General features: G+C 39.3%; 1 protein-coding gene across 1 annotated transcript in view; it reads left to right on the forward strand.

Moving 5' to 3' along the window:
* Atg16 (Autophagy-related 16) overlaps positions 1-13,583 on the forward strand; it is a 418,555-nt gene that overhangs the window by 392,544 nt on the left and 12,428 nt on the right. The window contains exons 10-11 of the mRNA XM_043413064.1: positions 3,770-3,854; positions 4,883-5,029. Coding sequence (XP_043268999.1) covers positions 3,770-3,854; positions 4,883-5,029 — 232 coding nt within the window. The remainder of the gene's footprint in view (positions 1-3,769; positions 3,855-4,882; positions 5,030-13,583) is intronic.

The following is a 13,583-nucleotide window of genomic DNA, read 5'->3' on the forward strand; positions in this document are numbered from 1 at the left end:
GCTACGATCATTGTAACCCAAATGCGTTCTCGTAGGCTCTCGAATCGATAAATAGTATCCGTAATGTAGAGAAAAAATTGAGTAGAAATGTAAATAAATTGTTGCAAAAAGCTTGATCAATTGATCGAATTTAGCGTTATATATCTGATCTTATTCAAACTTTAGTATTAAAACGAATAGAATTTATCTGAAAACTAATAGTTCTGCGGGCAGAAAATAATTTCGTAAAACCTTCAAAATCCTAATTATCAAAAATCGAATTGATTTTCACTTCAACAAAATTTCCTGCTCATTTATTCCGACTTCTAATCACATTCGATAGTCCTTGAGACGGCGCAGAGTTTTATAAGAAAAAATATGATCGGCGAATGAAGAACGATTGAAGCTGATGGACGAACCCAAGTCGTGAGAGTTTAACGAGAGTTAAAGCCATAGGTGTTTCGAGTGAAATGGTCGTTAACAACACAATGAAATGTTCTAACGTTCTCTATTAGCAGATAATCTGCTAAATGGGCTGTATTAGTTGTGAAAAAAATGGACGTGGATGGGGAACTAACCCAATGGATAGTTGGCCTTTTGAACTAATAAGTGCTAAGGTAACTGCAAAGCGTTTGCATGTATGGTCGCGCACAACAGGCTGATCATTACAGTTACAATGTGCACGAAACTCCTTACACCAGTATCGAATTTCTCTCGGAACCGTGCACGAGCTCAAATCCCACACAACGTGTGTCAGCAGCGCTGTTTAACTTTGCATATTATAGGAATGAAGGTCCTTCTTATGTAGCATCGTCAAAGGACCCCTATCGTGCCGTTTCCTTTCCAGTCGAAGAATCTCCGGATTTCTCATATACCTTCGCTAAACACGAGCTCACTGCGTACTGTGGAATGCCATGATTTTCTTAATATCTCTGCACTCGATCCACGGATTGAGTCTTTATCATTTATTTTTCTTAGTACTTGTTTCTTTGCCAGTCAATCAGTATGAATGTCATTTAAATTGATTGCCAAAACTTCGGAATGTTTTCTAGAAAAGTTTTATGATTAAGGTAGTTCATGCATGAAACGATTTTCTTAAGAAAGTCTTGAAATTTCCACATAGTTTAAATGGGTAGTCGATTGACACGCATACCAAATTTTAAAGGGTTCGTCTTATTGGTTATTGAGATAAACGTGTTTTTAAATATGAAGAAAAATACACAGGGTTATAGGAACTATGCGTAAAAAATCGTTTCTTTCCATATAACGAATGAACACTTCTCACGAAGTTTATGAAAAAATACAGAATAAAAATAAAGTAAGGTCTGACGAAAAATTCGAGACGATTGTCTTATTGGTAATAAAGATACATTCCTGTTATAGCCTTCTGTCTTTTTTTTTATCCACTTTTTTCTTGATCCATTTTCCCTTTAAGTTCTCAAATGCGATTTTTTACATAAAAAACTAGTATTTTCGCCAGGGAAAAATGAAATTTTGGGTTCAGTCAGTAGATAGATTCCTGATTAATTAATGGCTTGTAGTTTCATTCGCCAAGTTGAAAAATGTATTTACAATGTTGAATTAATAACTTTGACATTAATTGAGAGTGATGATTGGCTTCGGGCATGATCTACTTCAAATTTGATACGACACTCAATCGACTATAAGTATTCCCAGACGTTATTTTTAGAAATACACTCTCATGCTTTGTTATATTTATTTTCAAAATGATACAAGAGAGAAGTAGAAATAATGGTTAACAGTTAGAAATCTGGAGGCTGCCTTACTTTGCAATATCTACCGTGGACAGGGACGACATTCATTATCGTTCGTCACGTTTAGACAATTTTTCAAAATTTCAGGACATGGGGAGACCCTCCACAAAACATCATCAGTAAGAAAAAACAGAAAAATAGCATTGCGCACACACAAGAGCATTGCAAGAGTGTTTTATAAATTTCTATCATTTCAAACGTCAATCGTGTAGATACAAAATTTTGATTAGTGACTGTTCATCAATTGCCTGATTATGAAGATCCAACTTCAGTCAAGCTAAATTTTGAAACTCTGTACTCATTTTTCATTGAGTAGAATAAAATTGATTTTTTATCACTCGTCCGCATTCTTGTTTTATAATATCCGGAATAATATTGACCAATATATGACACTGTTACGAATATTCTAGATCTCTGTATTATTCTCTGTATTATTATTATTATTATGAGACACGTGATCGGGGTAAGCGGGGAGACTCGATGCCGAAAAGTATAACGAGAGCTGGGCAGTTGAATCCGAGCCGTGCAAGAGCTACGTACGTAATACGTAAAGGAATAAATACTCTGTATACATGTACACGAGCGTACGAATTATTATTATCCTCCCGCCCCAATCGGAAAATAACCTAACAACACCGAAATATGTTATTCGTTGAATAATTTATTTCACGATTTGAGGATTAATACACGCCGATATATAATTGATTTTATTAATAAAAAGTTTGCATGGACTTGCCCAAAAAGCCAAAATGTGTTTCGTCGTATTCTCTCCCAATTAGTTTAGCTAATTAATCATGTCGATTCTGTCATTACTGCTCATCTGTGTACCCAATCCATCGGAACAACCGCTAATGTCCTTAACTTTCCTTGTACATGCGGTACTCGGATACCTGCATGTAGCGCGAGCAAATTTCTCGACCCAACAGCACTGCTCGATGTTTGACTCTCCCATACACCTGTTGATCTCAACCCACCTGCCCAACTGCTGTCTACATTCTCTTGTAAATAAAACTAATTGACCAATATTTGAAGATTTTGCAACGAACAAAAATGTTTTTCCGATTGAATTTGATGAATGTGAATTTTACAGCCAGTGCTCCTTTGATCCTGGATGGAAGCAGAATTATTTTGTTTCATGATAATAAAACTCGTAATATCCTGATGATTTCGTGATATTACAATTAATTATGAAAGTTATTTCCAGTTCAATGACTCCATTCTGCCTCCCAAAATGAATTTGTCGATATTTCAAATCATAAAAATGATTGTCTCCTTTAAAAATGATTTTTTTTTTTATTATTTAATAGCACAAATCATATTCTGCTGCCAAAAAGAGCTTAATGTCCCAGATAACCGACGAAGTGTCCTGAATTAAATATATTACAGATTACGCAATTGTTCTCGTATTTTACGTTGAATTCACATGAAATAAGCTTCACATGAAATAAGAAATCGTTCGCTAAGCCTTAAGTTTTTTTAGTCCTTAAGGCCTATTGATGATAATGGTAGGTCTCCCTAATAATAAGTTCCTGTGACTTCATACGAAAGTTGAGAAACATTGTACAATTTGAGAACTCAGCTTTACACTTTGTTTCGTTATTATTTCAGTTCGTAAGGTCTTTCATTATTGTAAGCTGGAGATATTTTTTCTGTTAATTTTAGCTTCCACTGCAAAAAGCTTCGTAAGCGAAATAAAATAATGAGGAAACATTGTACTACTTTTCAATTCACAGGCATTCATTTTTACTGCTTTTAAATGAAACAATACAAAACGAGGAAGCTTATTAACGATTTTAATGCTACAATAAATCCACGTGAATCTGAATACGTACGACTCGCAAGTTAACACAGAAAAAAATGATTGTTTCCAAAAAATGTTATACGCCAATTTAAACGTTTATCTCGTTATTATTTCTATGCTGCGGTCATTCAGTGCACCAGATAATTTGGGCTTATATTATTATTCAACAATTGAATTCAATTTTCATTCCGTACGTGTAACTTTTGTGTTTCAGATGCGAATTATCTTCTCAGCTGCGTGAGAGATGACACGGTAAAACTGTTGGACCTGCGAATGAAACAGATCGTGGGATCGTTCAGGTGGGCATTATTTTCAATCAATTTTTTTTCCTTCGAATTCAATCTACAGACGTGACAGAGTCTCGTAGCATCGGAAGAAAAGATTTGAGCTGACGAAGCAAAAATCGCCGCATTCCTGTCAGCGGGAGCCTCGCGATTTATCACAAACGATCGAGTAAACAATATTTGTCTTTATTTATTGTCAACTTTTGTTGAAAACCTGAGGAAAAATTATAACAAAATTGTGTCGACGATGATGCCATAGCCGTAAAAGCAGCACGGTCTTATTTTCGACACGATTGTAGCACGCTATATTCCGGTTGATGTTCGGGAATATCGTGTCACGTCACAGTGGTGCCATCAATCACGCGTCCAAGAGCAGCACCGTGCCCCGTTTCCAATATCTCGATGCGAAATGACGAAATTTAATTGAAAAGAAAAAGAGAATAACGAAAAAATCTACTACTCTTTAATTGCCAGAGGCAAATCCTCTTGCCCGAGACGAGTGAATGATCCTCCACATCGATCGGTCGACTGTGTACACGTCAACAAGCTATGTACATCGACGAAGCGCTTGATTAATAGAAATCTCGATTTACGAAAGACTATTCCGCTCAGGAAAAATTCGCGCACTGTCGTCACGTATACATTTTATAGTTGTTTTTTTTCCCCCGTAGATGATTTAGTGCTGTGGCATCTTCTACCGTGGGAACAATATTGATGAATGTTTCTCATTATTTTTCTGATACAAAGTATCCGGAGTCGCTTCTCCTCCGCCATTGAAATCCGTGAAATGGATTTTTTCTAATGCACAGTTCTCAATCCGAAACACCGGAATGAGGATTCCCCTTGAAACTAAAATTTTTAAATAACTAATTCAAAACTCATTCGTTTCTTTTTAAAAAAAATTGATCAATCATTCGAAACATGAGAGACAGATTTTTTCCACGAGCGATAAAGCAATAAAACTCGCATCCGGTAGACCAATATTTGCACGAGCTGACAGCGGTATTTTATCCATAACTGTAAAGTTTATTTTTGATCCACAGTGCCGACGGTTTCAAAGTCGGTTGCGATTGGGCGCGAGCGACGTTCAGTCCAGACGGTCAGTACATCGCCGTCGGTTCGGTTGACGGTTCCGTATTCATATGGAACGTAACGACGAATAAGATCGAATCGGTTCTCAAAGACCACACGTAAGTATTAATCGAAACAAGTGGGAATAAAAGTTTTAATTTAATCGAAAAACAAACTTTACACGGAATTTCCAAATATATGGCATTGTAAATAAATACGATAGGAAATAGATCATATGCCTGGTAAAGTGTAATGCAAAATATACAGCCGGTAATTGGGATCATTAACAAATGGAAAAAGCGGTATAGAGAAAAGAAGATGAAGGAGCGTAAGTAGAAAAAATGGCATCGCAGTCAGCCGAGGAAGAGCCCGCGGATAATTACTTTTTACGAGAGTGTCGACTGTACTTCCGGTGTCGGCACGTTTTCCCCGAGCATCTTGAAGAGCCTGAGAACGTGAATTCTATTCGTTGTATATGTGGAATCTTGCGTGCAAATGGTTTGGCGAAATTGAGGCTCATAAACGGGACGAAACATATATAAATATAGGAATGGAATTGAACAATTTCATCCTTGTGAGAATAAGGGTGGCGACGTAACTGGCATGACGATTCCCATCATATATGAGTGCCGAAGATCGTTAAAATGCGAACAAACTCAGCGGGAGTATATGCGGCCCGTATAACGACGTTTCGCGTCACCGCGTTTAACGGGGGTAATTCGCGCGAGCGTGCGGTATCGCGTCACGCGAGTTACCCCTTCGGTGCTTTATTACGTCATATATTATACGCCATGACGAAAACGGCGGGGAAAGAGTCCGTGGCAGAAGAGTGGGGCACTGGGGAGAGGATCGCTTGAATTCGTATAATAAAACAAAGCAGCAGATCGTAGATGATCGGCGGGCAAATATCACGAGCGGATGAAACTGCTCGAAGCTTCGCTTAATGAAAGCTTGTTCTATACACATCGCGCAGGCTGTATTATAGATCGTTAGAAAATCTCGTATTAATGCTGTCCAACATGTTTGTTTTTCGCTCCAGTTATTGCTCGTGATGAATAATCAAACACAAAGCTAACAAGAAGGTATACGATTTTTTTTTTCAATTTACCGTTCTCCATCTGAATTTTCACACGGTATGCTAACAAACGAAGCTCTGAGCAATGTGAAATTGCCGAGTCAAAGCCCAACCATCTCATTTTCGGCTCATTTTTCGCGCTCAAACTCATTGACAAACAAACGTTGAATATCTCCGACGAATGCCAACATCGATTTTTTTCATTCGATTCATCCAAAATTTCCAGTTCGCATTATTGAATTTTTATAATCTCATTGAGACTGAATCATTCAACAAGTTATAACGACTCGAACCTCCTACCGTTCGAGCACCATTCACTTTCGAATTCGTAGGAAAAAATATTTATCACCCCAATAAAGAATTTTTTCCGAACCGAAGCAATGAGCGAAAAATCGTTAGTTGACCCCCAAGGCTTCTCACATGTCACACGAAACGTCTGACCTTCGGTCAAAGACGATAAAGTTACACAGATTGCTTTACCAATCTACCTTAATATATTAATACATTCACTGATATTTTATATATCGAGCTACGTATATGAATAAATAAAAATATGTGTACGCTTGCCCGCGACGATTCAGACGACGATAACTCTATTGATTTTCGAAAAATTCGGAGGAGCAGCAAGCGTCGCTGGTTTTCACGTAAATATTCTAATATCGAATATTGCCCTTTTTATATATGTATCAGAATACGCGATATATATAAATACATAAAAAGTATATATATTATATAAAATCCGCAAGCACTCCTTCAAACTTGAAATGACACCGCAGGACCAAATTCGTTTTCATCGATACAGCATGAAGCTATACAGTGATAACTTTGTATATACAGTAAAGTTATAGAGGATGATCGGACATGGATTCGCTTATGGGATGTAGTCTGATAGGTTGCAGAGGTTCGCACAAACTTCGGGTCTACTCGCCGGAACAACCCTAATCCCGGGTTGTATCCAAAAGCCACGTTAGATGAGGTAAAGGACGAATAAGGAAAGGGGTTGGGCCAGCAGGGGAGCAGAGGGGGAGGGTAGAAATATAGGAAAGAAGTTTGTATCTCTCCTCGCCACTCTTGGCGTAACTCGAGTGTCGAAGCTCCATTGTTCCGCGCCAATAGCCGCGTGGATAAAGCGCTATGATATAGAGTTTTGGAAACCATCCTTGAATTGTATCTTCAAATGGACGTATAAATATATATCCACGTGAACTTTCCTGTGGATATTTTGGAAGGCTGGCAAACTGGGCGGATTAGATGGGAATTTATAAGACTATTTCACGGTCCGTGATTTATGCGAAACGGTGAAATTTTCACATCAGCGTATGTACATTTTTAAACGTCTTCAGGGGTGGGTAAAAAAATTGTAGAGATTAAAAATTTCATTTGATTCGCGTTTTATCATGATGAAAGATACAAACTTTGCGAAATTATAACGGGAAATTCGGGACAGAGTTCGAAACACTTTTCATTCGAAATGAAATATTTGACAAGCGAGCAAACGTTCGTCATCCAAAGGATCTTTCTAGTCTGGACATTTTTTCGTCATTTGAAGAAGCGAAAGCGTCCTGTCGCCAAGTATATTAAAAAGGAAATTGAAAGGCAAGAGTCGAAGCGTACTTACACTCGAAAACGAGGTTCCTTCGATTGCTTCTCAACTAAAATTGAAATTTAACGTCACGCGAAAACGCCTCGATTTATCGAAAATGAAATGAAATCTTACCGATATAGATTGATCAATTTCCTTTTATTACTCGATCAGTAAAAAAATATCCGTTCATTGAAATACTTTCTGACACTCCAGTGAAATATTCAACAGTATATTCAAGGCAGGCTATACGTCCAAAGCTAGTGGCAACTTTCCCGAAACTTCTTCCCTACCGATACCCATATTTTCAATATTTTTTTATTTCTTTTTATTAGTGAATATATAGCGAATAGTATATGGGAATAAAGAGAATAGTCTAAACCTGACGGGAGGATACGAAATCCAGCATGGCACGCGGAGGAGGTTTCGTGGAACGATATTCGATGGCAGAAACATTCGTAATCCCTTTCCTTTTCTTTCTTCCCCCTTACTTTTGAGGAGGGTAAATAAACTGAGAAACGAAAGAGCTCAACCTGAGTGTGTTCGCGCATCAAGCCTCGAAGCTTACGCCCTTTTACTCGAAAGAGATGATTTTATGGAAATGAAGACAGAAAAGACAGAGGAATGGAGGAGAGGCTTGCTCGCAGTGATAGTTAGAAATCCACACGGGCAAACGAAAAGATACGACTCGTTTATACAGTTCTTCATGTTTCACGGGGCATCTGCCCATAACGTTACCATTGATACAGCGCCCCTCATTCCCCGGAGAACATTCCCTTTTCCGCCCCCCTTTCTCGAGCTCACCTCGCATTTTCTATATTTATCTTAGGCCTACCGAATGTGCGCACATGTTCTCATTCCTTCTATTTTCAAAAGCACTCTCGTATTACTCGCTCCTCTTGCGGATTCGCCTTTCCCTTACCGCGGAATCCAATATATATTCCATTCGAGGAGAGATAACTGATCCTCCGCGTCGAGCCATTCATATTGGATTTTACGATGGCACTCACCGCTCCTCTACTTTTCCCTCGTTCCCATACGAGTTGATAATTATTAATTTACTAGTAACGAACTCGCCCCATGAACCAAACGCCGACTGTACTGCTTCAAAACGTATTCACGTATGTGATGTAAGACGCTTATGTATTGCGGGTGCAACTAAAGTCGTGAGCCACTTTCGAGGGTGGTTAAATTACAAAACCGAAACTTGACAGATCAGTAAAATTTTTCTCCTGCCATCGGTTGTGGATTAATACCAAATGGTTTAAATCAATATACACAAATGTTTCCCAGTCGAATTCAAAGGTCTTGTGAACCTCCCGAACAACCGTTGGGACACCCTGTGAATGTGTTTTCGAGCACTTATCGGAGTTCCATCACTATAATCTCGTTTTACTTGCCCTTGCTCATTCCGATTATCATAATGTACTAACGCCCATACTTGCGCATTTCTCTTGTATACGTAACAAATATCAGAGTCATGGTTTTACGCGAGTAACACGAATGTTTACGAGGTTGTATTTGTACGTTTGAACACTCGCAGCCCCTTTCACTCTTTTGCATTATTTTTGTAGCCTGACTTTTGTTTTTTTATATTTTTCACGTAATGGAATATAAGGTAGGACATTTAGGGTCACGACGGGCGGCCTCTCTATCATCCCCCTGCATCTCTTCCTCCCGTACCTCTTTCACTCTTTGTATATAAGCATATTTACGTACTCCGAGAGTATCTGTACGAATGCTAACGTATCCATTGCCTGCGAGCTCATTCTCTTACACAGTGAGCGCGCAGACGGAAGAAAAACAGTAATTGGCATATTTTGCTCCCTTTCCGTTCAAAAGCGATTCCGGTACAAGAGAATGTTGATCGGATAATAAAGAGAGATGGAGAGAGAGCGAGAAGGGGGGAGGGGAGAGAGAGAGGGTTAGTGACCAATCATCGTTCAACTTACCCCACTTGGCTCACCAAATGCACGCGAAATGTAGCCTTCCCTATAATGCAGTACATGCACTACAAATTAAAAATCATCTCGAGCACCGATCACGTACGTTCAGCTTTTCACTGTTATTACTTTCAGTCGTTGTGCGGAGGAGCATGAAAAGTTTGAGGAGGAAGAAAACGACTGGATGAATAAGAGAGAGAGAGAGAGAGAGAGAGAGAGAGAGAGAGAGAGAGAGAGAGAGAGAGAGAGAGAAATAAAGTCGGGGATGGTAAACAGCGAGAAAGAGGAACGAGGAAAGAGGGAACGATTCTTCGGTGTGGATATATACACATCAAGGAAGATCGTAATTCGTACGTTGCTCAGTGGAATCTGCACAAGGGACCATCTTGTACTTGTTACTCATAAAAAATCTTCAGAGCTAACTCAATAAGCGAGAACCAACCTCACAATTTCTACTTTTCCTGTCTCTTAATCTTTCAGTTTTGCACGTGGAATTGATAAATTTATATTCCTATGATAAATAAATGTACGTAGAAGCTTAAACTCTTGTATAAAGTCTCTGCTATTTTTCTGACGTTTGTAACGTTCCGGACATTCACTGCTAGCCATATTTACGAAAATAATTTATTATCGAGTCGCAATTATGATTCAGAACGATTCATTTTATTTAGTCCAAATTTTTCGACCAATCCGACTCTCGATTCTTTTCATTTCTTCATGGTACCGAATTATTCGAAGAACTTAATCGTAAGAACTTTCTAAACATTCCCAGATGCATTGAAAATTGCATTGAAAATACTTCGCCATCAAATAACGTTGAAAATTAGCAACAACTCTTTAGCGGTAAAAAAAAACTAACTAATAATGATGCTTGGCATCGATCCATGACAACGAATAAACAAAAGCTTGGCAACGAATAGAGACTTCACATTTCGATATATCGAAATGTCTTTTTCAAGAAAGGATTTTTCATCATCCCCTTGGTGCATCATTCGTGTTCACAATAACAAAGCATTTCTGACCGAACATGCTGGCTACTTAGTAACAAGACTTCGAAATAGATTTTTCCACCAGCCATACAAATGTACATTGTTGCCGCCGTTATCCCGAGGCTCGTATTTATTTCTCGTAGTTACAGCTCTCGCTTTCTTCAGTCATCTCAGCGGGACAAGAAACACAGCGTGTGGGTGCAGAAAAACTGTTGCGCGCACGAGTTTATTATCGTGTCAGGAATAGAGAGTCTCATATGTCATTAACGCGCATGCAATGAAATTCAGATTGCAAAACCTCATATCGAGTTGAGTAGCTACTACTAGAGGTCTCACTTTTAGATATCTCCGAGAGCGAAAAATACGTCTAAAAATACCTTTGCCGTATTCATCGCTGAGTCTACTTTTAGCTCAAATAACGCTCCACTCGAATGAAGAAGAGTAAAGATAGTCGTTAAATCGGCCTCCCATACGCATCGTCGATTCGTGCAATACATTATCACGAACATTAGCCAGTTATTTACGAATTACGGAAAAGCTAATGTTAGGAAATAAAATGTTTAGAGGCCTTGAAGAATTTAAATCTATTAAACGTTATGAAAACGATCGAATCTCTTAAATCGACTATTTCTCAGTATCACCGACGTAGATTTGTCTCGGAAACCACTAATGCTATGGGACGGGTTCGGAATAGATGGACAGGACTCATAGGAATGGAAGAACCGAAGCTAACGAATATGCTGCACGAGACGACCTCTGAAGACACTGAAGTTAAATCCGTCGGAAAGAAAATCATACAAAAATTCCGTTACTACGGGGATCGAGAAAATGACGCAGGAAAAATGAATCAACATTCCAAAATGTTACGATACTTCCTTGTCATATTCAATTCCAAAATATCAATTCTGAAATATCCAAGGGAAATATATTTTTAATTACATAATATGAAACTATCGTCGCCATAAATCGTGGATTAATCATTTTTCTATTCCCGCTTCGGAGGGATTCAGGAACTCCGGATCGTCCTGGAAATGGTGGAACGAGTTCGGAATATCGAATAACCGCGGCCGGGCTATTTAAATCGTGTATTAATTACGCTCGCTGTAAGTATACGTATATAGAGGAGGTTTCGATTCGCAGAGGGTTTGCATGCCTTCTAAAAGAAAAAAAAAACATGCGACAGTAACAGGGAGCATCGGAGAAAAGATAAAGAAATGAAGAGAGATAGGTGTAAGAGAAAAGAGCAACAAATAAAAGCGAAACCCACGCTGCTCTTCTTTGCTCTTGTTCTATCGTTCGTTTGCAAGCTTCAATGGCAATAAAAATTTATTTCGCAGGGATACCGATGAAATTAGATTATCCTAGAACGGGAAACGAGTAGCGGACTTAGTAGCCACCAACCAATTTTTCTTTCTTTCTTTCCTTCCTTCTCGGACTATCCCTCTTTTTTCCTCCTTCTCTTTTATTTTTGCGAACGGTAGCCCTATGGCGGAAAAGCAATCTCTTCGAAGCTCACTCCGGAGAGAGCCCCCGAGCACGGCGGAGAAGCTTATGTCTTCGTTGTTATCCATCTTTTTTCGTTCCTTTTCCTCTCCCCAACATCCCTCGATACATCTCCATCTTGCTCGTTCTTCTTCGACTCCTTTATCTCCTTCTTTACCTCCATTTTTCTTCTTTCTCTTCGGCAACGTGCTTGCCTCCTCGGCCTTTCTCTCTGCCATACGCCTGATCAAGGATTCGCCGATTTCATTGTCGTGTCAGGAAACGAAGCATCCGTGGGGCCAATCGAGGTACGCGCGGCCCGATGCCACTTCTTTCCCATCTTTTCCCTCTCGCTTCCTTACACTCCGCAAGCTTTCTCGCTTTCCCGTCGCGCGACTCTCGACTTCGTTTCCTCAGGCAATGAACGTCGGGACGCGCGACTATCGCGTAATATGTGTACATATATACACACGCGATATATAAGCCGAGATCTTGAGAGTTCGCGAGCCCAGAGTCCAGCACGATATTATGTCATTTGTCTTCGTCCATGCCTGCCCTCCGCTCCCTTCACTCTCCACGAAAGTGGTTACCTAACTATATACCTATCTCTACAACAGTACGTGTGCATGTGTTCGTCCATGTATACCATCGGCGCCTCCACCTTCTCGCCTCTATCTGGCTCCTCTCTGCGCTAACGCTTCGACCAAACTCCTTCGTACCTTCGACGTCTCCTGGCTCCCGAGACGAAATAGCCTCCGCATGCGCCCCAACACTTCCGTATTGCATGAAAAACCTCCGAGGGATATGCATATCCATGTTTAAGCTATTTTCCGAGTTGATGAATCTCCTGAAGAACCCGATGCCTGATAAGTCGCCCGGTTAATAGCTATTGAGACAACAGCCGCACTTGTCTGTCTTGACTGTCAATCAAGCGATCAAATTGATAATACTGTTATCATTTATTACAAATATATCAATCTTGTCAGAGCAGCACCACTAGCAAACACGACTTGGATTATTTTCCAAAGTTACTGATTTATTTAATTTAAAGTTTTTATAAAAAGTTAGGAAAATCATTGTCTTTGTTGGAGCGGTTTTGCTACAAAACTACCTCGAATTAAAAACTTTTATGGAAATTTTAAACTCGTGGACTGCGAATCGTATTTTGTTGCTGCCACAAATAACCATTTTATCGATCGCTAATTTTGGATAATCAGGGACGATAATCATCAACGTTTCCGTCATTCCATGACCTGCTCTCAGAAAAAAAATGTTGATTTTCCATCGATATACGTTTTAAGGAAGCTTCGTTAGACTGAAAGAATAACCTTGAATAGAAGGAATTGAAGCGTGGCCAATAATCGTGTCCAGAATTTACTCACGAGGACAATAACCGTACGCGTTCAAGCACTTTGCGAACTTATGTTACTTCGAAATAGCCTGAGGAGATATTCTCAGGTACACGATGCAAGAAACTCGATGATCAATGTGTATGCAGTCAGAATGCTCGCTCTAACGTGCGCGTTATTCAGATAACAATTTGATGGAAAGAAGGCCATCCCTTTGGACGTATTCGATCTAGAGAAATGAAGACAAATTACC

Source organism: Venturia canescens, chromosome 1 (assembly GCF_019457755.1).
Source record: "Venturia canescens isolate UGA chromosome 1, ASM1945775v1, whole genome shotgun sequence".
Lineage (NCBI taxonomy): Eukaryota > Metazoa > Arthropoda > Insecta > Hymenoptera > Ichneumonidae > Venturia > Venturia canescens.